Source organism: Podarcis bocagei, assembly GCF_964188305.1.
Source record: "Podarcis bocagei genome assembly, chromosome: 4".
Classification (NCBI taxonomy): domain Eukaryota; kingdom Metazoa; phylum Chordata; class Lepidosauria; order Squamata; family Lacertidae; genus Podarcis; species Podarcis bocagei.
The window spans coordinates 21,258,363-21,284,302 of NC_138128.1; the positions used below are offsets into that span (position 1 = coordinate 21,258,363).

A 25,940-nucleotide genomic window follows, 5' to 3' on the forward strand; every position below is an offset into this window, starting at 1 on the left:
GGTGTATATGTATGAGTCAGGCCGTAGAATCGCAACTTCCTTGGAATGTCATTTCAAAGATCGATGAATGAGTTCATTCATTCTTGGAATCTGAATTATTGGGGTGCTTTCTTAAAAACCTATTTGAGATTGCATTAATTCATTGTGTATGCAGCTATGCTCTTTTCCAGAACCAGTGTTCTGCTGATCGCGTTCCAATTGACCTCACGCTTAGTTGGCTAAAGCTGAAAAGTATTTATGCTTATGTACTTCTCAGTCCCATTGATTTCAACGACAGAGGGAAAGGACATGCTTAAATCATCTCTCGAAATTAATGAGACTTAAAACAGACCGTTCACCTTGTAATAAAAGGTTGGGTGGCCATCGGTCATAGATGATCTGAGCTTCCTGCATTGCATGATGTTGTTAAGGACAGGAGAGCGCTACAGGCAAAAACAAGCAAGCAAGCAAGATGCAAGAACAGTCATGAGATTCCAGCATTGCAGGGGGTTGGGCTGGATGACCCTTGGGGGTCCCAACTCTATAATTCTGTGTTTACACCTGTGCGGTTTGCTTTTGTGGTGTGTAGAAACACACTCTCCTCGCATTCAGGGACGTTATCCTCTTCATTGTGGCTTTTTTGTGTGTGATAACAACTAAGAGCCTTGGAATAGCCTAACTAAATCGGGTCGAGAAGCCCAAGAAGGAAAAGTACTGCCCTCATTTCATATCTGGACTGACGAGGACCACCCAACACCTTTCGGAGCTAGGCGCGGATTAAACTGCGCCCGGCTTCCCTGCCCTCTCGGGATTTCGCGCCTTTTCGATAATTGCCTCTCGGTTGCCAAGCCAACGCGCGGGGCTGGGCTTCGACCTGCTTGGGCTGCTGCTGCTGCAGCAGCCGCCACTTCCCCTCCGGATGCGTCCTCGCCCGCCCCCCACCCTCCGGCCGCGCTGCATCTCAGCTCATCCTCCTCCGCGCGAGGGACGTTTCCCCCCAGCGCCTCGCCTCCGCGCACAATGACCAGCGGCCAGGAGTGCGGGCAGGTGCAGGCCAGGTGAGCCCGGGGCCCAGCGCGCGGGAAGCGGGCGGCGGCGAGGCGAGGCGAGGGTACCTCGGCGAGGCTCGAGTGGCACCAGCGCCCAGCCCTCGCTCGCTCGTTTCGGCGCCGAAGGTCGCCCACCCCGCGCGCGAGGAGAGCGGCTTGGAGCGCGCGCGCTTCCTTGCGTCTCCGGCGCCTGGAGGGAGCACGCGGCGCTCGGCGCGATAACAACAACAACAACAATGAAGGGCGCCATTGCATAAGCCGAGGAGGATAACGAGTCCTGGCACTGAGGGGAGGGAGGATGGCGGGAACGTTTCCACACCGTCGCCAAGGATGGGGGAAATGAGGGGTGGGGGACATGAATCGATCCCTTCGCTCGAGGGGCGGTGTTCTGTGGTTCTTTGTGCCTTTCCCTCTTCTTCGGGGAGGCAGGGGAAGTCCCCACACCAGCCCATGCTCGGCTCCCCTCTCCCCACAGCCGCTGGGCGCGCCTCTTTCTCCTGAGGGAAGGCGCGCGGGCGCCTTTGAAGCGCCTTTGGGAGAGGCAGAGTGGAAGATGGAGACGAAGGCTGCGCGCAATGGTCGACCCCGGGGCCGGTGATTTCGCCTTGCTCCTCTGCGATCCGGAGGCAGGGCTGGGCACGGGGAGAGGGCCGCGTTTGCTGCTGGTAGGTAGTCAAAGCGAGGGTAGGGTAGTCAAACCGAAACGGAATACAGAAGAGCTCGCCAGGGGGAATGGAGAGTGACGTGATAAACCAGCCTGGATAGCTCAGTTGGTTAGAGCGTGGTGCTGAGAACAGCAAGGTTGTGGGTTCGATGCCTTGCAGATTCCTAGAGGATCCTCGGGGACCCTTCCAACTCTATGATTGTATGGTACTAGTCACCTATTATTCTAAGTGTGTGGTGTAAGTAGGTTTCAAGGGACTCGCACAGAGACAAAGAAATACCCACCTCACATATTTGCACTCTCCAGCTGTGGGAAAAGTGAAATGACGGTTGGCGATCCTTTAGGAAAAGGGATCAGAAGCAAAGTTTGCATAGTGCCACTTAACAAATCCAGGATGTGACCCCCCCACCTGCCGGAATGGTATGCTGATTCTGATCCACTGCACCTCAAAATGGATATTGTAGGCAGAAAAAGTTACCCAAGATGATCTCTCTGCAGAAAGGTTGCAACGTTTGGGGGCCTAGGGGGTAAATGGGAGCATGATAGAGGTGCATAAAATTATGCATTGTGTAGGGAAATTGGATGGGGAGAAGTTCCTCTCTTTCATGATACTAGAACCCTGGGCCATCCGCTGAAGAAGCCAATTAGTGGGAGATTCAGGATAACAACTGGAAGTACTCATTTGCACGGAATTTGCATAGCTGGGATGTTAGAGGAGGGGTAGTACTTCTGGTGGGGGACATGTCGTGCTCCTTCTGGGGTAGTTAGTCCACCTGCACAGGAAAAACTTTAAGAACTTGAAATGTGCTACTTAAATACTAAGTATTATTCACTATAATCTCCAATAATAGGAGAATCAGCAGTAAAGGTAAAGGTTTTTCCTTTACCTCATAGGAGAATAGGGATGCGGGTGGCGCTGTGGGTAAAACCTCAGTGCCTAGGACTTGCCGATCGCATGGTCGGCGGTTCGAATCCCCGCGGCAGGGTGAGCTCCCGTCTTTCGGTCCCAGCTCCTGCCCACCTAGCAGTTCGAAAGCACCCCTAAGTGCAAGTAGATAAATAGGTCCTGCTTTATAGCGGGAAGGTAAACGGCGTTTCCATGTGCTGTGCTGGCTCGCCAGAGCAGCTTCGTCACGCTGGCCACGTGACCTGGAAGTGTCTTCGGACAGCGCCGGCTCCTGGCCTCTTAAGTGAGATGCGCGCACAACCCTAGAGTTGGACACGACTGGCCCGTACGGGCAGGGGTACCTTTAATAGGAGAATATTGGAATACTATAGTGCCTTCCTTTAGAGAAATCCTTTATACAGCTTCAGACTCAGCACTTAAGGTGCAAGTAAAGAAATAGGTCCTTACCAGCAATCGGGATGCTTTTCAGCTCTACTGAAATGCCTGAAGGCAACATCTCTTTCCCTTCTCTCCCCAAAATAACCATACACTGTTTCTTAGGCTAGACCTCTGTTCTAGGTCTGTAAATTTTTTGACCCACATATTCTGCAACTTTTAATTCAAGCAGCTGAGATGTATTGCTTGAGAAGAGTGATAATATCAATATTACTAATAAGCGGAACAGAAGAAATATAAGTAATAGCAAATGGTGGGTATGAGACAGGAAATACTGCTTAAATACTGTATGGCACTATTATATCCTTTGTTCTGCTGCTGTATTTCAGAGAAAGGGCAAGTAAGGCTGGATCTAGACACATCAAAGAAGCAATTCAGTTAAATGAATTGTAAACTTCATACAGTGGTACCTCGGGTTACAAATGCTTCAGGTTACAGACACTTCAGGTTACAGACTCTGCTAACCCAGAAACATTACCTCAGATTAAGAACTTTGCTTCAGGATGAGAACAGAAATCGCACGGTGGCGGTGCAGTGGCAGCGGGAGGCCCCATTAGCTAAAGTGGTACCTCAGGTTAAGAACAGTTTCAGGTTAAGAACGGACCTCCAGAACAAATTAAGTTCTTAACCCAAGGTACCACTCCAGAACAAATTAAGTTCTTAACCCAAGGTACAGGAAAATCCCATGGGTGAAAAACGGGACTCCACAGCACCATCTGGTGTCACAGTGTTATAACGCATATAAAGTGCTTTATATTTACGAATGTAGCTGAGTCCTAAGACAGAAGTGTGTAAAATTATACATGGCATGGAGGAAGTGGTAAGGTGTTAAGTGGTACATCAGTTGCTGAAATAAATATATAAATAAAACAAGCCATAATAAAATCTGTTAGCGTTTAATGCACCACTTTCCTCTTCTCATCCCTGAACACCTGATGTGCCACTATTTCAAATCTTACATTCTTTTCTGGTGCACTTGAACACAGGAAACAATGGTTTGCAATTAAACAAGGATCCCAAACCATGGTTTGAGCCAAGCTTAAAAGCAAATGGAATTTGGTCGAGCTTGTGGTTTTGGACTGGATTTGCTGGGAATCTTGAATTATGGTGCATGGGGTAAAAGGAGGAGCCTGAGGACTGGTTATGCAAGATCGCTAAATATATGGCTTGAGGTTACATCTGAATGCACCTAGTTATAGGCATGGTTCACACCCTGTTTTGTCTCACAGAGTGATCACTTTTGCTACCTTGTCAGAGAGAGAAACTTCTAGAGTCAAGATAGAAAAACATTGAGAAAAAGATGGCCACATCCATCTCACACAAGGCTGCTCAGCCAAGTACCCATTCAGAGAGAATTGCTTCTAGAGAAAAGTCTGAGGAGATTATGCAGAAACATATACCTCATTGCCTCTGACAAAGATTCTTAACAAGAACACATTGAGCTTTTCATGGCCTCATTAATTGGTTTTACAGGGTGATGCTTTCTGTATATACAGTCATACCTCAGGCTGAAGTTTCTTCAGGTTGAGCGCTTTCGGGTTGCGCTTTGTGGCGACCCGGAAGTAACAGAATGTGTTACTTCTGGGTTTCACCGCTCGCACATGCACAGAGTGTCAAAATGACGTCATGCGCATGCGCGGAAGCGGCCAATCACGAGATGCGCGGATGCAGGTTGCGTTCGCTTCAGGATGCGAACAGGGCTCCGGAACGGATCCCATTCGTATCCAGAGGTACCATTGTATAGTATATATATTTTAAACTTTTTCCAATTTTTTAATGCTAAGAAAGTGTTTTAATTGTGGAGAAACAAGTTGTTTCTTAGCAATTAAAAAAAGCATGAATAGGTTTGTCCTCTGAAGCTACACCCCCTGCTCCCAGTAATTTGGGGCCTATTCTTTTTTGTGTGTGTTTTAGGCCTCCAGTTTTTCCTCTCCAGCTGGAAAGATTAAAAGCTTACTGTTTCTTTTACATTTATGATCCTCATAAAATCATTAGATACTGCCATGAGTCAGAGTTAGGTCATTATCAAGCATGTCATTCTGTGTATCTCTTTATAATACACTGAGGGCTGACAACTCAGGTTTCAAACCACATACTTCAGTATTATCCCACTTTGGAAGCAATGCTATGCACAAGAAGCTGGTGAAAAGCAAGAAGACATAAAGTCATCGCAGAGCTAAACCCGGTTCAGCAGTAGTGCTGCTGCTGCTGCTTCTCCTCTGCCTAAGCCTGGCAGAGGCAAGAAAATAGTGTTCTCCACCAGGTTGCCAGGTCATGTGACTGGGCTGAATGGGCCTAGGAACATTTGTGGTCCTACCTCCACCATGCTGCTGGAATGCCTCTCTTTTGGGACTTATATCAAGCTCAGCTCAGCCAGCTTCAGCATATCACTAGCTGAGCCACAGAACCCCAGCTGAGCAGGAGATGTGCTCATCCTGGCAGACATTGCCACCTTATCTGCCAGTTTTTGACCCTACTCTTGTAGCCTGTTCTGTTCATTTGATGCAGAGGTTTTGTGCAAGAGCAGTCTTGATGGACACTTCCATATTGACAATAAAGTTTATTCATTATCATTTTTGTTTATTAAATTACTTACGTAGTTGTAGATTGTGCTGGCTTCCCATACGTAGGATAGATCCCTTAAGATTGTATTCAACTGAGGCTTACTCAGAGTATACTCATTAGAATTAACGCACCTAATGTAATTGGGTCCATTAATTTCAGTGGGTCTTCTCTGATGAAAACATAGTTGAACACTGCTATATTCAATAGAAAAATGAACAACAATCAACACTTCCTTTTTGTAAGTGTGCTTTTATTATTTCTGGATTAATTTGTAGACAGATCTGTGGTCTGTGAAACACTGTTGTTGAAGTGGATAAATAATTTGAATAAATATTTTGCAGTGTTGTAAAATGGTGTTATTTTATAATGAATTTAAAAAATTATGTGGGGGGGGGGAAATGAAATTCAAACACAACGTAACCATAATTCTGGTGCACAGATACCCTTTCATTTGTTATCTCATGCAAGCAGTCACATAAACAGTGGCATAGAAGGAAAACAAAAGCGTGCAAGGCACTCCTAAGTTTGTATCATTTGCAGATGGAAAGCTTAGTCATAAGTCTCAAACGGTTCATAGAGTTGACTATCAGACTTTCAGGTCAATGTGATCAGCTATCAGTTTTTCTGAAGCTTATTGTTTCCCTAGCAGTGTTAGGAAACTGAGATATGAAAGATAGGAGCTAAATAGCACCTTCCTCCTAGGTTATGGGTGCAACAGCAGAACATCTGGATGCGCTTTTTAAATAACAAGAATACAAAGCTGAAAATGAAAAGCCAACAAGATGCCTATGGGAAACCAGCAAGCAGGTCACAAGAGCACCATCCCTTCCCACAGTTTCCGGCAATGGGCATTCAGAAACATACTTGTCTCTGGCTGTGGAGGCAGAGTATAGTCATCATGACTAGCAGCCACTGAGAATTGTACCCTCCATAAATTTGTCTAATCCTCTTGAAAAGCCAGTATATCTGAATATAATTTATACTATATTCAGTTGTATCTGAACAGCAAATTAGCTGAATATCGTAGAACTATATGTCTTAAACATTATCTGGGTGTCAGCTCTTAAATTTGTTCTTCTGAGGCTGTGACTGCGTATTTTTTTATCCAACATTTTTATTTTATGGATGGTTCACAATACCAGTATGAAATGGATTGATATTTTGTAATCTGTCCCCCCCCCCCCGAATAAGTATCAGCAGGAAACCATGCACAGAACTACAAAACTAGATATACCTTTAGTTTAAAATCGCCGCTTGCATGAACATAATGCATGAAATGGCAACATTTAATATTAGTGACAACGCATTTTGAGAGAATTACGTTCAAGCTAAGACAAAGGTTTCGTTGTTTCATTTTTAATCAGTGCTATAATGCTTATTGATGTTTTGGAGAAAACAAACAAGGCACTCAAAATGACAGGTCTTCTTCTGCCCTACCCTTCACTACTGTTTTCTTCTCTGGTTTCCTAGGAAAGAAAATACCATTTCTCTGTGTCTGTTTTGTGGCTAGATAGCTTTTTTTTCAGTTGCAGTGGCTGTGTTGTTGCAAAACCCAAAATGACTTGGTGATAAAACTTCAGGCACGAGCAACAGAAACCCAAGATGCAGTGCGTGTTTAAATGTGTAGAGATGTGGAAGAAAAGGCACACTGAAATAAAAATAGCAATTTTAAAAAGGCACAATTAACAGGATTAAGCAGCATATTAAGGAAGTAATTCTAAGAATGGGAACCTGGCTTAAAGTACATAAGTACATACGCCATATCGAGACTCCGTTCAGGAGCGGGGCTACAGCTGGCTAAGCTGGTCTATGCCTGGCAGAGGGAAAGCAAGCCTTTAAAATAGAGTTTGATCTACAGCACGCTTTTTGTGTTATGCTGGGCTGCCAGGTCATGTGACAGAGCTAAACAGAGTTAGCCCTTGCCTGATCTCGTCCCCGCCACTTCCTTAGAACACCCATATTTGAGGGCTTATGCTGGTGTAAGTTGACCCTTTTCCTTAAAAAAATAAAATACAGGTTTGCTGAAGGAATAGGATGCATGCGGCCATTCGGGAAAGGGTGGGGTGGGGTGTAATGTTTACACTCTGGCTCAGAGGATATCTACATCGGCATTTTTGCCAGGGGCATCTGCACCATGAAAGCTGAACCAGAATATTCAAGTAGCATCCCAGTACACTCACAATCCTGGTTTAGATTATTACAGAGATCTTAGAAATTTGGCATTATTTATTCCTACTCATTTGGAGGAGGGTGAAGTGGCTGTAAGCTTCAAGAGAGTCAGTAGGGTGAAAAAGAGAGAGAGACTTGCTTTGTTGGAGGCAGAGTCCTGGGTGTTATGTACTGAAGTTCTCACCCTGGGCCAGCAGGGGGATACTGTAGATAGTTTTCACTCAGGTCCACATATGCAAATAAGGGATTGAAAGTGATGTTCAGTGATTGGATAGTTACAGAAAGTGGTTACTGTTGCGTTGTAGTGGAGCTCTATATAAGCAGGCTGGCAGAACCCTTCAGTTCAGTTCTGTTCTGGCCTGTGAATAAACGAGCTGTTTGAAGAATCGCCGTGTCGTCTGATATGTTCACCCACAACTTAACACTGGGCACCTGAGGTGGACCCCAAAATGGCGCCTCCTTCCCCATCAGGAACGAAGGATGGTTGGGGAAGATCTATAGCAGAACTCAGGGAGAGGGAGAAAGAAAGATCAACATTGGGATGTGCTGCCCCAGTAGACCCTGTTGCCTGAGGCATCACTTCACCAGGCCTCAAGGGCAGGCCCTTGTCGCACACAGGATTGATGTACAAAGCCTTGTATTGATGCTGCTGAGCTTTGACTCTCTGTTCTAGTCATGCTAGCGCACAAACTGGACTGTGGAGGGGATAAGGGGTAGTAAATATAAGAATCCTGCACATTCACTCTCCTAAACAGACAACTTATTCATAGACTTCTCTGGTTGATCTGGTTGTTACAGTATAGCTTTATGTGATGGACAACACCGAAATGGTTAATGAATGAATGTATTCACTATTATGTTTGTGACTCAGTTGAACAATTATTTAATGCTTCAAAAATGCTATAGGAGAGCTCATATTTTAGTTCTGCAGTAACAACAAAAAAAATGGTTATATGTTCTTTATTTTCCAGTGAATCTGAAGTTTCAGCTTTGGATGATAAAGGTAACTAATTTTTGAAAGCCTATCATTTCCCCCCCCCCCAGTAGATTTGTTTTAAAAAATAATTAATTCTGTTGAAATAGATGTGGATCATGTAATAATAATAATAATAATAATAATAATAATAATAATAATAATAATAATAATAATATATTTATACCCCGCCCATCTGGCTGGGCCTCCCCAGCCACTCTGGGCGGCTTCCATAGAAACCAAAAATACACTAAAATATCACACGTTAAAAACTTCCCTGAACAGGGCTGCCTTAAGATGTCTTCTGAATGTCAGGTGGTTGTATTAAATGCTGCACCAATATCAGGTCTCTGAAACATTTTATTTTGTTTTTCTAATGTTTTATCACTATTGTTCTTCCTGCAGAGCTCTATTATGTATTCTTATAAATGTATTTGAAATTAAGCAGTAGTTTTTGAGGCATCCTATTCTATAGTAATCCTGTTAATTCCTGAAGTAATACTTCTGAAGTTAATGGTCCCATGATTGCAGACAGTGGATTTGTGGTCAACATTTTACATTGATGCTTCACTGGAACTTTAAAAAGTCACCACTGCCTTTTAAACAAGAAACATTTATGTTTGTTGTGGATTGACTTTCATGGAGGAAGGGCTGTAGCTCAGTGCCAGAACATCTGCTTTGCATGCAGAAGGTCACAGGTTCAATGCCCAGCACGCCTGTGAATATTCCCTGTCTGAAACCATGGCTTACAGTGCAATTCTATACATGACTATTTTGAATCCCATTTCCCTGGAATTGACTCCTAGGTAAATAGATATAGGATTGCAGCCCAATCTTATGCATGCTTTCTCAGAAGTAAGTGTCAATTTAGATAAGTTTAATTCCAGCTCATGGCAATTTTTGCAGCTTCCATTTTTAATATTTTCCATCCCGTACTATTTCCAAAGTAATATGTGAATGTTTAAAGAGAATTATGCACAAAATACTGAAACTCCGCTTTTTAAAAAGCAATTACTTACTTTTAAGATGTAGTCTTGGGGCTGCCTTAAATTTTTTTTCTTCTTTGTTAGAACAGTTAATATATGCATACGTGCATGAAGCTGCTATAAATTACAGTTGCTGCAGCAGAAGTCTGAAAAGTATGGCAGCTAAAATACACCTGGGTTGTGACTGGAGGTAACAACATAACTTGTCCCATTGTAATGCTGCCTCGTTGCTCTTCTATTGTTTTCTGATTATGTGCGCTGCTCTGGAAAAAAAATTAAATGACAGGGTGGCATGTACACTTTTGAAACAGGCAAGCAACAAACAAATTAAAAATATTGATTGCCCTTCTACTTTATGTAGACAAAGATTACAAGGATTTAGCAAGGATTAAGACCCAAGTTTAATATGTACTAAACTAAAAGATGAGCTAATCACATATCAAGTTACTACTGTGCATTGCAAAATAATAGCAAGTTGACTTCCTCCTGAAAACACAAAGGGTATGCCTTGAGGCTAATTACTCAGGCCCGGGTTCTTCCCCTTCAACTTTCTTTTGAATGTTGCCTTGAGCAGCAGAATTATTCCCAGGGCAGGGCTGGGAGTAGCCAACTTTTTGCTAAAAAAGCAAAGAGGAACAATGCCTTGATCAGCTAATTCTTATGAATGGAAGGTACTTGCTTAGAGGTCTGCGACTGCAATTATTTTAGGGATAGGGGCAAAATGTTGAGCTGGAATCATTCCCAGTGTTATACAACTGGCCCATGAGTCTGTGGAATAAATTTCATTTATTCCCCCGTGTTTGGGAAAAGGTGGGGAAAGACACTGAGTGCTGAATTCCCAACTGATATTTTATCTCCTCAAAACAGATAGTAGCAGTTCTAAAGATGAAGATTCTGCTCAGGAAAACAACTTGGGTAAATATGCTCGTAATGATATACCAAATACATGTGCATTTTAATGGAAGTTGGAAAATGCTACCAATAATCAAAAAAGCTGAACAAACACAGAATAAATTCAATATTACAAAAAACCCCAACAGTCTAGATTTAAGTACATAAATACAAAGCAAAGCAAGAGTTAACTGACACTGATACTGGGCTTCCTGCACTCCAAGGAGCCTGGGTTAAAGACAGATCAGAGGGGAGGTGGTCCTCTCACCAGGCTAGATGACATAACAGCTGTCGCTAGTATCCTTGCTTGCAGCAGCAAAAATGTTGGAGAGGCCAATGATAGTCTCTTCCTCAGCCTCCTGGAAGAACCAGCTATTGGTGCAGGTTTTATTCTACAACCTCTTTCAGAAGAGCTGATAGAATACTTTTTGCAGAGTGGCACTACAGTGTACTGGGGTTGTGTTACAGTATAACAGGGGTGCCCAAACTTTTTTCAAAGAGGGCCAGATGTGATCAAGTGAATGTGCATGGCGGCTGACCAAAGTTTTTGCCCTTTTTTAGGGCTGAAGTTGTTGAGCTTTTTTAAGGATTTGAGCCCAATAAATAAACTGCCCTAGGGGGGCTGGATTAGGCCCCCCCCAAATAGGCTTTGGACATGCCTGCAGTATACGGTTTAAACTATTATTATTATTATTATTGTTATTATTATTATTACTACTACCACCTTGTGTTGTGGTCTTAACTGCACCATTTAAAAAGTAAAGCTTAATGTTAAATAACTGTTTCAAAATTGCCAAGGCTAAATAGATTTTCATTTCGTCAAGGTAACGACAGTTCCCAAAGCGACTCGGAAAGCAGCTCTGAAAGCAAGTCTGGTCAGTAATTGAATCATACCTATTCTATATATTAACAGTGGATTTATTTTCTAGTGTGAATCTTTATATAGCTGAAACAGCACCATTCACATATGAGAGGAACGTATTAAAGGTTGGAGGGAACCCCCAGGGAAGAACTCCCCCCCCCCAATTGTCCAATGGCATCCCTGGAACCTTGGTGGGAGCACTCCATGCTGCAACACTTTGTTGTAGATCACACTTGTTTATATTTCCTTAATGTCTCTTTAAAATGCATCTTAAATTATTGAAATGACAGCCACCAGATATGAATTTAAGCCACCTGCTTGCCTTTCATTGGGTATTCCTTTGCTACATTTTGTGTGTGCGTGGCTATTTATCAGTAAAGAGAAAAAAGGGGGAAGAAGGCAAACACGACATTGTATTTGTTAAATATTGGTGTTTAGCTGGTAGTCACAGCAACAGCAGGCCATAAATATGCTTAGAAATTGGCAACAAATGTGGCAAAACAGGATGATCAGGAAAACAATGGGAGGAAATGGCTCCCTACAGTAACTGGCAAATGTATTTTGTTGTTAATATCCCTGCACTTATTTATATTTTAAACAAATGGACACTGCAGTTTATGTTTAATGAGGCCTTTTCATTTACAGATACAGATGAGGCAGATCTAAATGAACCAAGTGAGTGCTTTTTTAAATTTTATCCTTACTTTGAGAAAGATCTGTAAGAGGATTCTTGCAAGGTAGTAAAAGCCATGTGCATAGATGGGAGTGAGTGACTTTTGAGTGTTTATGTTAAGTGGGACATGAAGTAGTTTAAGGACAATTCTTATTGAAAATTAGCTGAGGCCATTATTGAATGTACATAAAATTCAAAGAATACCCCTTAATAAAGCACTATGGCTCTACAGTTAAATACATGGCAAGATTAAGGAATGATGGAGGACCTCAGTGCTACTAGCCATGATGTCTAAACAGAACCTCTGTATTCAGGTCTGGATAATTACCAGGTATGGGAGAATCATGCACAGATAGGCTCTTATTTCTTAAATATACAAATACAGTGGTACCCCGCAAGACGAATGCCTCGCAAGACGGAAAACCCGCAAGACGAAAGGGTTTTCTGTTTTGGAGGCGCTTCGCAAGACGAATTTCCCTATGGGCTTGCTTCGCAAGACGAAAGCCCATAGGGAAATGCTGGCGGTCGGGAGCAAAGACTTTCGCCCACAGCCGGCCTTCAGAAGAGGACCTCTTCTGAAGGCCGGCGGGGGGCAAAAGTCTTTGCTCCCCCCCCGCCTGCCTTCCCCCCGCCTGCCCCGGCGTTCTTAAAATGCTGGCGGGCGGGAGCGAAGCGTTCGCTGCCGACCCCCAGCATTTTAAAATCTCCCCGTGTCCCGGGGAGATCTTAAAATGCTGGGGGTCGGGAGCGTTCGCTGCCGACCCCCAGCATTTTAAAACGCTGTTCCGAAGCGGGGGGCGGGAACATCTGCCCCAGCCGCCCCACTTCGGAACGCTGTTCCGAAGTGGGGAGGGGGGGCGGGAACAGCCGCCCCAGCCGCCCCACTTCGGAACGCTGTTCCGAAGTGGGGAGGGGGGGCGGGAACAGCCGCCCCAGCCGCCCCACTTCGGAACGCTGTTCCGAAGTGGGGAGGGGGGGCGGGAACAGCCGCCCCATCCGCCCCACTTCGGAACGCTGTTCCGAAGGGGGGAGGGGGGGCGGGAACAGCCGCCCCATCCGCCCCACTTCGGAACGCTGTTCCGAAGTGGGGAGGGGGGGCGGGAACAGCCGCCCCACTTCGGAACGCTGTTCCGAAGGGGGGCGGGGGGGCGGGAACAGCCGCCCCATCCGCCCCACTTCGGAACGCTGTTCCGAAGGGGGGCGGGGGGGCGGGAACAGCCGCCCCATCCGCCCCACTTCGGAACGCTGTTCCGAAGGGGGGCGGGGGGGCGGGAACAGCCGCCCCATCCGCCCCACTTCGGAACGCTGTTCCGAAGGGGGGAGGGGGGGCGGGAACAGCCGCCCCATCCGCCCCACTTCGGAACGCTGTTCCGAAGGGGGGAGGGGGGGCGGGAACAGCCGCCCCATCCGCCCCACTTCGGAACGCTGTTCCGAAGGGGGGAGGGGGGGCGGGAACAGCCGCCCCATCCGCCCCACTTCGGAACGCTGTTCCGAAGGGGGGAGGGGGGGCGGGAACAGCCGCCCCATCCGCCCCACTTCGGAACGCTGTTCCGAAGGGGGGAGGGGGGGCGGGAACAGCCGGCCCAGCCGCCCCACTTCGGAAAGCTGTTCCGAAGTGGGGAGGGGGGGCGGGGACACCAGGCCCAGCCGCCCCACTTCGGAAAGCTGTTCCGAAGTGGGGCGGGGGGGGGCGGGGACACCTGCCCCAGCCGCCCCACTTCGGAAAGCTGTTCCGAAGTGGGGCGGGGGGCGGGAACACCTTCTGAAGGCGGGCAGGGGGCGAAAGTCTTTGTCCCCCCTGCCTGCCTTCCCAGGGGCTTTTAAATTGCCCCGGACAGCGGAGAAGTCCTCCGCTGTCCGGGGCGATTTTAAAATGCCGCCCGCCAGCATTTTAAGATCGCCCCGGACAGCGGAGAAGTCCTCCGCTGTTCCAGGGTTTTTTAAAATGCTGGGGGTGGGAAGAAAAGCCCTTGTCCCCCCCCCCAGCCTTCAGAAGAGGTCCGGGGACAGACTGTCCCCGGACCTGGTCTGAAGGCGGTTTCCCTAGGAACGCATTAATTGATTTTCAATGCATTCCTATGGGAAACCGTGCATCGCAAGACGAAAAAACCGCAAGACGAAGAGACTTGCGGAACGAATTAATTTCGTCTTGCGAGGCACCACTGTACAAACAAAGCTTTCATACAACTATGTGTTGCAAATAATTATGTATGCAGGCATTACAAATAATAATGTTTTGCCTGAGGTAAGAAAGAGGGGTGCTGGTTTTTTGCATGTATTTACACATTCTTTTCCGTGATGCCACAACAAACTGAAATTTAGTCCAATAAAGACCTTAGAAGGACAGCTGCTAATTCCATCAAAAATCCATAAATCTTTTCTGTTCTCGTTTGTTTTTGTTTCAGTTTGTTATTGATTATTAGATTTCTCACTTGCTCTGCACCAAAAGGTCCTACAGCAGTTTGCAGCAATTTAAAAAAAAGAAATACAAACAGTTTAGAACAAATTGCAGTTACAAGCATAGGGTGGGTCCTGAACTAGCTATTGTTGCTGTGAATTGTAATGTACCTTGCTAGGTATGAGTAGCACTGAGTATGAGTAGCGCTTACTACACTGTTAAACTGATCGTGGGGAGCAGGTGGCGCTGTGGTCTCAGCCACTGAGCCTCTTGGGCTTGCTGATCGGAAGGTCAGCAGTTTGAATCCCTGTGACGGGGTGAGCTCCTGTTGCTCTGTCCCAGCTCCTGCCAACCTAGCAGTTCGAAAGCATGCCAGTGCAAGTAGATATGAATTTGTATCAGGTACTGCTTTGGCAGGAAGGTAAACGGCGTTTCCGTGCACCCTGGTTTCCATCACTGTGTTCCATTGTGCCAGAAGTGGTTTAGTCATGCTGGCCACATGACCCAGAAAGCTGTCTGTGGACAAATGCTGGCTCCCTTGGCCTGAAAGTAAGATGAGCGCCACAACCCCACAGTCGCCTTTGACTGGACTTAACTGTCCAGGGGTCCTTTACCTTTTTTACCTTTTTAAATTAAACAGATCAGTAAAGAATTACAGAATGGCAGTCATGATATACTTCTAAGGCTGTGTGGGATACCAGTAGAGGAAGGTATACAAACAATTCTGCACACTTTTTTTTGTAGTACAGGACTTAGAATTTCCCATAACATGATATGTGGACCTCTAAGAAATCACCAAAATGGAGGGTTATAGACATAGGCTCCGTTACTTCTTCTTCTTCATCATCATCATTTCATTTCTGTATTGCTTTTTTTTGGGGGGGGACTCAAAGCAGTTTATAACCTACATTAAAATATCAAATAAAAAACCCCAGAATAAAGCATTACTGAAAAAAGCAAAATATAAAGTATACATTTAAAGACATTTAACATTCATTCAAACATAATTAATAGGAAACTAAAATATCGTAAACATTTTTTAAAAAAACACTAAAGAGGAGGTCAATTGCAGAATGCACATTTAGCAGAGCAAAGTTAACAAAAAGAAAACTTAAACATTTCAAAAGAAAGCATTACTAAATGAAGTCAAATATAAAAGGCACATCTGAAACAGCATAACTAGTAAAAGAATAAAATATTCTTGTAAGTATACAGCATATCTGCTGCTGTAGCTGCAAATCCTGCCAATAGCGGTTCACGGAGGGGGCTTTGGATCCTCATGTTCAGTGAGCTGGGTCTCCACAAAAAGACAACCAAGACCAGGCTTCCTCAACCTCCAGAGGTTTTGAGACTACAATTCCCATCATCCCTGACCACTGGTCCTGATAGCTAGGGATCATGGGAGTTGTAGGCCAGAAACATCTGGACTGCTGAGGTTGAGGAAGCCTGAGCAAGAAAGTCTCTGGCCTCATCAGCAGCCTCAGCTTTTGTAGCTGGAGTCAATCTGGGCCCTGCCCTCCCAGGCCAGGTTGAAAAAGGCCTGCAAGGCAGGAGCAGGTCTTTCAGGACTCACAGCCAGCTTAGCTGAGCAGAAGCACTTTAGCCTGGTGAGGTGTAATTAACGATGCCAGGTTCCACTGTTAGGGGAAAACATAATATATACTAATAATAATTCTGCAAGAAGAAGCACTATACAGTATTATCAAAAATGAATAGTGAAGCTGGGAGAATTGTGGCTTCATCCCTGTGGCACAAGCAGATTTGAACAGATTTTTGCCCAGAACGTTGAAAGATGTATGATGAATAAAAAGTGTAATATGATAAAATGCAAATTTTAAAACCAAAGGAGCCTTCAAATAGCCACGGTGTCATTCAGAATGTCATCTTTAAATATCTGTGGAGAAGTCTTGCTTCAGTTTATGATTCATTCCAAATAATGATGTACAGAAACAAATCAAAGATGCATTTTTTTGTGTTTATAGATGAGGATCTGAAAATGAAAGAAGAACTGCCGCTGCATTGTGTTGAATCAGGTATAATACTTTTCTTTAAGAATAACATGTATCTGACAGGAGGAAGGTTTCTGGTTTCCCCTGAATGTGATTTTATGCATTTTTTTCAATTCATCGTAGACAGAGTTCCAATTTTTTAAAATTTTGTTACACCCCCACCACATATGTAACATTGTTCCTTCCTCATTGTTATGCCTCCAGCATTTATTTGATTTCGATTTATAAATTTTTGCCATAGGTGGTCATATACCATATAACATTTCTAAATAATTCTCTTTAATTGTGTAACATGCTGTGAACTTGAACTGTGAACTGTGAACTTTGCCAGAACCTTTTCCAGTGTTCCATCTGTATTGGGCAACCAAAAATCCATTGCCCATTTTACCATTGCCTCTTTTATCTCCTCATCTTTTAACTCCCAATCCAATAATACTTTGTAAGTCTTTGATAACAATTTCCTATTATTTTCTAGTAATTCTTTTTCTATTTCTGAGATTTCTTTTTGGAACCCGATTTTAATGTCTGATTTAAACACCTCATTCAATTGATGGTACTGAAACCAATCTGTGCATAACTGTCTAATTTCCTCGAACTTTTTAAAATTTAAGTTGACCCCCTTCTTCCTCCTGGGAATTATGAATATCAACATCCCCAAGCGGAAAAAAGAAAGTATTTTTATACGGCACAACGATGGCGAGAATGCTAATAGCAAAGAGGAAATATTTTGTGAATATGTATAGTTAGCAAGAATGACGGAGGTAATTAGAGGTCAACCTAGCCAAAAAGGATTGGCTATGTGTAAGAGATTACATGAAAAAAACATTGTTCTCAAGCTATATCCTGGTTATGTTTCGACTAAATCTTGTAAAGAGTATAATGGAAAGAGAAAGAATTGGGAAAATTAAATGAAATAAAGAGTAAATAACACAGTAAGTAAAAGGAAACCTCAGTGAAGTCACGGGTGGAAAAAGATTTGTATGGGAAGATGTATAATGTATTAAGTTAAGAATTTATGCTGTAGAGAAATCAAGAATATATGTATATGTACAATTTATACTCAATAAAAATCATAACAGAAAAAAACATGTATCTGACAATTTAAACTATTTTCAGTTTAAGAAACTTCTCTCTCTTTCCATTTAGAAGTTAATACCCATCGACACTGTGAACGCTGCAAGATCCCACAAGTAGGTGGTTTTTTTTAATCCAGATACGAACTAGTGTTAAAAGTCGTTTCATAAATCCGATACTAATGTCCTCCTAATTTGCTTTTCCCATTTTTATTTTTATTTTAATATAAAGAACCAGCATGAACAAGTAGCTCCCAGAAAGCTTTCTAGAGGACGATTCTGGTAAGTTTTGGTCAATATAATTGAAAATTACATCCTAAAAAATGTCTTTGTTTTATTATTATTTTTTTGCATGATTACACAGTACACAGACATATATTTGGCAAATCCGAATGCACACTTGTCTACTATTGTGCAGTAAAGGAAGCGGAAGAGCAGAAGGGGACCTACAGGGTGGAAATAAATGTTGCATTCTTCCAGTTGTTCTGTCTCTGCAAGCACAACAGCTTTCCAAACGAAGCAGTCCTCCTTTCTCCCTGTTCCTGTGTGCTGTTCTGGGGGTACCCCTGACCTCCTCCGCAGAGCAAATTTTGGAGGGTACACGAGAAGAGGAAGGGGAGCATGACATCATTTTGAGCATCTGCTCCGTTACTTCCGGGTTGCCGCGGAGCGAACTCGAACGCGCTCAACCCGAAGCACATTCAACCCGAGGAATGACTGTATATAAATGTATTTTCCACATGTATTTGGAAGGACAAGAAAATGCAGAGGAAGCACATGCATATATCATCCCCGTTTGTCAGAGTCGTCTGCGCCTGGACTTAACGGTCAGGGGTCCCTTTACCTTTATGCTGTATCACGTACTGAAAACTACACCTTATGTGTCACATATGCAGGTTGAAGTTGGACGACGAAGGAATTTATCAGTGTACAATCACGGGGTTGATCTTCGAAGTAACCAAAGCCGCAGTCATTGAGTATTCCCTTTTGTCTTGGACCAAGTATGCTGCTTACCTTAAAGATCCCTGGATTGTCGTGGGCCCCATATTTGACGTCAAGTGCAAATCACCTTCTGTTCTTACTTCCATTCAGTTTCCACACGCCCTCTGCCTGAATGGTAAGACTTGCTCAGTGAATTTAAACATATTTGCCTATCTGCTGGGGCACTTACTCTGTTTTTAGGAAGCGTTAAAAAGCGTTCAATGTTTCTCTGCAGATCATTCCTCTGACATGACCTTCAACGTGTTCCATTTCAAAAGCAGCGGCCCAGAATTTGAGTGTTCTGCTGATCACTCAACCACTCATGTCAAATGGCGTGTGAGCTCCCTGTCCCCTGTTGGCCCAGTTATTGAGAAATACGATCCAGTGTGTTACCACGGGGTTGTTATATTATACAAAGTTGTCAACGACCACCCTTCCTTGAAATTCCATGTGTATGTAGCCGGCAACAACAGCTCGTTTATAAAGGTAAGATCAACTTTTGGGCGATGTCTGAATCAGTTTCTTTGCTGCCAGCATGGCATTTTCCTGTACAGTGGACGCTCGGGTTGCGAATGTGATCCATGCAGGATGCACGTTCGCAACCCACAGAGTTCGGAACCCGCAGCTGTGCGTCTGCTCATGTGTGGGTTGCGATTCGGCGCTTCTGCGCATGTGCGACCACCAAAACCCAGAAGTGACCCGTTCCGGTACTTCTGGGTTTCGGTGGTCCGTAAGCTGAAAAAAAGCAACCTGAAAATTAGGTATGACTGTATTCCAGTGCCCACTGGAGCTGTCAACTCATGAAATAAAAAGTTCTAGCAAGTAAGAAGGACCTGGTGGCCATTCAGGAGGTGAAGGCTTGTAGGACAAGGTGGAACTTGCACACCCCTGAGGGCAGAACCTATAGGAACACTGGGTTCAATTGGACACTGGATGAGGAAAGAAGGCTGTCTTCCAACCCCTCCTGTCTGGCAGCTAGAGCCCCAGATCTCAAAAACCTGTTTTCCCCCCAGTGAGTTGGAAACTCTAGTGTGTGCAGCCAGGAGAACCATTAGGGTTCCAGTTGCTACAACAGGATATTCAACTGAGTACTGCAGAAACTGCTTGGTGAATGATCCTAGTAATTGTTGTAAGAATCACATGATTGTTGCATTTAATTTGTTAGGAAGCGAGGGAGGGAACTGCAATTTCTCAGTAGATGAAAGAAATTTAATATATCAACAAAATCTCCAACAAGTCTAGGTAGGTCTTTGATTTCTTGACTTAGGCAATCATGATTTTAAAAAAAGTTCTGTTTTAATTTTAGGATGTGTCAAAAACCATACAGCGCTCTTCCAATAGATTCATTAAAATTGAGAAACCCCCTTGTCATAAATTACTCCAAGTTGGGAAGAAATACAAATTAACTAGTGTCCCAGAAGCTGACATAAACCCTGAGGTATGTTCTTTATTCTTCTATAATCGGATTGTCAAGATGCATGTCCTTGTCTAAAAGATGATGATAATTGTCATTTGTGCAGTGTTCCTGACACGTTGTGACATCGTATACATGCATTATATAAAAGCTTAGCTAGGAAAACAAACTTTTTGCTTTGACAAAAGGGTTTTCAATATTCTGATATTCACTTTCTAGGAAATGGAGTTTGTTGATGACTCTACGCTAGCACAGAAACATTTCTTTGAGGTATATTTAGACCAGCCAACAGAACTTGTGTTATCTTTGATGGATGTGGAGTCAGAAGAAACTGTGTGGAAAGCAAAGCTACGAGAATGTGAGTTTTCCTTAGACACAATTCATTACATAGTATGTGCAGTTAACAGTGTTTGATTTATTTGGGACTTCACTGATGTTTAAATCTGTTTCAATTTTTGGACAGTATGTTGCATGTTGTTGTTTTTCTTATTTGCATTTTTCAGATGTGGTAGAAAGCGGGGTATAATTTTTAAAAGCGAACAAATAACCTGATTTACAGTTCAGTCTCATGTTACACTCCCAAGTAAATGTGCATAGAGCCTCAATAATGAATTGCAGCCAACATATTTGGCCGCAATCCAAATGAGACTATGCATTTTCCGGTCACAGTCCCACTCACAAACATAGAGGTCCTTTTTACTTCTTCTAATAAGAAAGCTGCCCTCCAAAACATTGCAGAACTAGAGAAATTGGGTTGTGTGAAAGAGCAGATTCAAGAAAAAAAAAGTATCAGGCAAAAATACGGCATGTGATGAAAGTATGCTGCCGTTAATGCAGTCTACTTTCTCCCCCAATCAACAAAATGCTCTTTGAACTCGGGAAGAGTTTAGAGACTAGTCTGAGGTATGAGTTTAAGGGAGCAACTCTGCAAAAAAGAAAAGTGGAAGCATATATTGCTATTTCTGTTTTCTATCAACAACAAATAAAAATATCAGTGGGAGGATATTATTTTGAATAGGCAAATGCTTTATACAATATTTTTAAAGCATTGTTTAATTTGTTTCCTCTTGCATTGTGTACATTTTCCCATCTTTCTAAATTATATAACCAATACAGCAGTACCTTAGTACTCAAACGGCTTGGCTCCCAAACAAATAGGCTCTCGAACGCCACAAACCCAGAAATAAGTGTTTCAGTTTGCAAACGTTTTTCGGAAGCCAAACGTCCAACGCAGCTTCCGCTTGAGTGCAGGAAGCTCCTACAGCCAATAGGAAGCTGTGCCTGGTTGTCAAATGGTTTCAGGAGTCGAACGGACTCCCAGAATGGATTAAGTTCGAGAACCAAGGTACCAGTGTATACAAATTTAAATGAATCTGTGCAATTATTGGCCATATTGACACTCATGATCCAGCATTCCGTTTACTCCTTCAGTAGTTGAAAGATGTAGTACGCGTGGAACCAAAAGCACTTTACTCTCATTTTACTGTCATTTGGTTCTCATGCAATGGCAGTTATTACCACATCATTTAATTCCCCAAACAGAATCCAGTTTCAGTCAAAAGCAAGCTTCTAGATTCCTATTTTTCTGTAATCACTACTATCCAAAGCAGGCACTCCCAACCTTCGGCCCTCCAGATGTTTTGGACTACAGTTCCCATCATCCCTGACCACTGGTCTGGCTAGCTAGGGCTCATGGGAGTTGTAGGCCAAAACATCTGGAGGACTGCAGGTTGGGGATGCCTGATCCAAAGCTATCAAAACAGTTCACCATGAACAGTATGGACTCGCACATGAGCCAGTGTGGTGTAGTGGTTAAGAGCGGTGGACTCGTAATCTGGTGAGCCGGGTTCGCGTCTCTGCTCCTCCACATGCAGCTGCTGGGTGACCTTGGACTAGTCACACTTCTCTGAAGTCTCTCAGCCCCACTCACCTCACAGAGTGTTTGTTGTGGGGGAGGAAGGGAAAGGAGATTGTTAGCTGCTTTGAGACTCCTTAGTGTAGTGATAAAGCGGGATATCAAATCCAAACTCTTCTTCTTCTTCTTCTTCTATGGATGATGCATTTTCAAATTACTGAATTTACACATATGATGATGCTTCTCTCCAAATCCAAATCTCCAGGTGATAGGTCCCACCAGCTTCATATGTTAATTAGCTGTCTGTTCAGACTGGACAGCTCCTATGGTTCTCAACAGAAACCCTCCCATAATTACTTGCATGCTATGCTGGGGAGGGCGGAATATAAATAAATACTTATTATTATTATTACACGACCTTCTGTTTGGGTTTGCAGAGAGTGTTACTTTTAAGGTTGGGCATTCATTTTTTTTCAGTGGTGGGATTTAAAAATAAATGAATAACTTGTCATTTACTTATAATACAATCAGTGAGATGCAGCTTCTTTTGTGGCTAAAAGCCAGGGAGCAAAGATAATGGTAAAAAGTCCTTTGATTTATTTTATTTATTTTATTTTATTTGTGCTTTACTGAGAAGCGGGGGGAACAGATTAATACTTCTTCTTTGTGAGAATTGTGGCATATTCGTTTGCACTGCCAATTACGCGATACAGCGGGCCTTAATTTTCTTTTGAAAACATTTCTATTTAACAGGTGACTGGATCTTACATAACCAGAATAACAATAAGCAGAAGAGATCCACTAACAGTAAGTTATTATAAAGCAGTATGCATGAAACAATCAGCTGGGAACTTCTCCTGTACAATGTACAGCTCTCAATGGATTTATGACTTGTGCAGAAGTTTCCAGTGGGACTGTCCAAGCATCTTTGCAATGTTAAATATATTTGCTTAGTTCTTCAGCATTCCACTACATGACTAGGCAGTACTCTTGTTAGTGCACAACCTGCTGATTTTCCTTTTCCTCCATCTGTGGCTTAGATTCAAGCCTACATAACCTTATTTAGAAAGCACAACAACTTACGTATTTTGAAACTTTTTCCTTTGCCATGTATTCCTTAGGCACAAGACGACGAAAATCCAGCACCAGTCTTTCAGAAGATGAGCTTTGTAACAAACGGCTAAAAGCCATCAACGCTTCAGGTAAAGGATTTTGTGAAATTAAAGAAGATTAGCATCTAGCCACGTTCTAAGCCTTTCATACTGCAAGGAATTTATGTTTTCAATTTCAGCTGAAAACCCATGCATTTGTATTTGCACAAAGATTCTGAACACCTAATTTGAATGCAGCTATTAATATGAAAGCATAAATTTAACCCGTATATTACCGTGTCTTTAGGAATCCACTAGAGGGAGTTCTTCAATCATTTCAATACATTTTAACAAACCATATTTTTAGAAAGTTTACGTTGATCAGTATACCGAGGTTTGAACTAGATAAAGAACTAGTTGGCACAGGAACAAAATCAACCCTTTAACTCCAGTAGAAAATTGCTCATGATGCCAAAGGTAGTAAGAAACTGTTGCCATCATAATAGGGTTATCCATAGATAGGAAGTACCTATTTTTGTGGATTTGTGGTATCAAAAAGCCTTGAAAAAGAGCCTGTAGGAAAATGGAATGCTAGAAAAGGGGGTGATGAGAGAGATGGCTTATTTTGAACACAATGCGACCACACTTGGAATACTGTTAAAGGTAAAGGGACCCCTGACCATTAGGTCCAGTCGTGGCCGACTCTGGGGTTGCGGTGCTCATCTTGCTTTATTGGCCAGTACAGCTTCTGGGTCATGTGGCCAGCATGACTAAGTCACTTCTGGCGAACCAGAGCAGCACACGGAAACGCCGTTTACCTTCCCGCCAGAGCGGTACCTATTTATCTACTTGCACTGGCGTGCTTTCGAACTGCTAGGCTGGCAGGAGCAGGGACCGAGCAACGGGAGCTCATCCCGTCACAGGGATTTGAACCTCTGACCTTCTGATCGGCAAGCTGATGATGTTGTTGTAAGCCACTTTGAACAGTGGAAAGGTGGCATACAAATCAAATTATGTATGTATATGTTGCAGGCCTGGCATGTTCATTCTCTTTGTGTTTCCCGATCTGATAATTTTGTGTGTGTGTAAGTCTCTTCCAAAGAAAAGTCAATGATTAGCTGCCCTTGCCTAAGATGGGAAGGAGCACCCCAAGTTATATTTGAATCCTCTCCTTTCTTCTTCAAGAATAGAAATAGATAGTAATTTTAAAATATCCATTCCTCCCCCCTCAGGCCAAGTAAAAGCAATAACGACATATTTGTATTCTGCTTTTAGATGGAGCGAAAGCTTCAGCAGTACTAACTGATCAGCAGCTGATGATTCTTGCAAAGAAGATGGGTAAAAACTGGAAAGTAATTGGCATTGAATGCCTTAGCTTGTCCATCGAAGACATCCAGCAGATTGAGGCAAAGGAAGAAGATGTCAATATGTATAAATGCATGATGTTGCGGAAATGGAGGGATTCGGAACAGAATAATGGAACTGCCCGCAGTTTATATGACTGTCTTAATGGCCAGGCATCCCATGATGTGCTAGAAATTCTGACAGGTAAATATCAACACTCTTTATACTTTGCGTATGATGTTTCAGATATTTAGGGTGAGGCAGAATATTTTTAGGATAGTAGTAGTTTCTAAGGCTGGATCTAGACACATCAAAAAAACATTTCAGAAAAACGTGTTGTAAACCTCAAAGTGGGAAATCACATTGGCAAAAGATGGGACTCCACAGTGCCATCTGGTGTCACAATGTAATAACACATATAAAACACTTTTTCTTTACTAATGTAGCTGAGTCCACAGTGCCTTCACTTTATGGAAAACGCATCATGTATATTTTAATGGCCTGGGGCAAGCTATGGGAGCGGTAGATCCTGCAAATTTCCAGCATGTTAGGAGAACAGATGTTTACGGCAGTCACTTGGGAGTGTCTCTTCCATAACCACCATCCCTGCAACTTCCGGAGCAGTTTTGCAATTAATTTTAAAGTGTTTGTGAATGTATTAATTTATGATATGGTGAAGGATGGACACACATGCATACAGATGCCTATGCCACATGTGGACCTGAACTTTAACTGTCTGTTACGCCACACTTAAATTCTAAGCAATTCCTTAATTCTCATTTATTTTTGTTTTACAGGTTTTTTAAGAGCAGATGCAAAGTCATGAGGAAACAGCTTGAAAAAGAAGAAACATCAGGAATCTCCTTCCATGTACATTTTCCAAAAAAAGATTTGCTCTGCAAACTGTTTTAATCTCTGGAGGGTTTCCATGAAGTGACAAAGATAGGCCAGTTGTGGAAACTTTGGAGCAGAAGAAAGGAAGAAAAGCATGTGGAACTGTGAACTCATGTAAATGCTTATCTACTTGTTGCTTTTTTACACATGACTTCCTAGCCTGCCCTGCTGTCGGAGATTCAGCCTTCATGCGTGTTTTACCCGTGCAAGGAGAATTAATGCCTTCCAAAACCCTCTCAGGTCTCCTTGGGTTGCACTGCCTGGATTAACTGGGATCTTCGCTATCTTGTCTTCCACGTTCATACCAGAGTTCAGGGACGGACTGTGGTCTTTCACATTTCAGCGGTCAAAATTCACTGCCCTCTGCCTGTCACCTGCCATTCTGCTCAATTCACTGGGTCATAGTTGCGATGCCCTGTGGCTCCCCTAGGCTTGGAATTCTCCTGCGGCAGAACTGGTTGTGCTGCCCTAAATCCATCTCTGCAGCGTTATGCATCAGACACACACCTGAGAAGGGATTTTTCTACACCCCCTTTGTGAAGATACAAACAGGTTTGTCTTTTCACTCCCCATGGGTGCAATTGCACACACTGTGGTTCTTCATGCTTTACCTCCGCAGCATTCCTGCTATAGACTTTCCCAGTCCCTTGTTGAAGGGAATGAGAAGAGACTGAAAGCTTCCACTTAGACATATTATGTACAGTGGTACCTCGGGTTAAGGGAAACCA

The 25,940-nt window shown here is 43.4% G+C and overlaps 1 protein-coding gene across 1 annotated transcript; it reads left to right on the forward strand.

Annotated features, from left to right (window-relative positions):
* Window positions 1–798: 798 nt before the first annotated feature.
* LOC308584967 (uncharacterized protein) lies at window positions 799–25,929 on the forward strand. Its single transcript, XM_081190377.1, has 16 exons — window positions 799–1,037; window positions 8,740–8,771; window positions 10,595–10,642; window positions 11,443–11,493; window positions 12,126–12,155; window positions 16,534–16,584; window positions 17,707–17,750; window positions 17,866–17,915; window positions 18,530–18,750; window positions 18,850–19,100; window positions 19,921–20,052; window positions 20,248–20,386; window positions 22,637–22,690; window positions 23,005–23,085; window positions 24,250–24,522; window positions 25,116–25,929. Exons 1-16 carry the CDS (start codon window positions 1,000–1,002, stop codon window positions 25,142–25,144), a joined length of 1,524 nt encoding a protein of 507 aa, XP_081046503.1. The 5' UTR covers window positions 799–999; the 3' UTR covers window positions 25,145–25,929.
* Window positions 25,930–25,940: the final 11 nt, after the last annotated feature.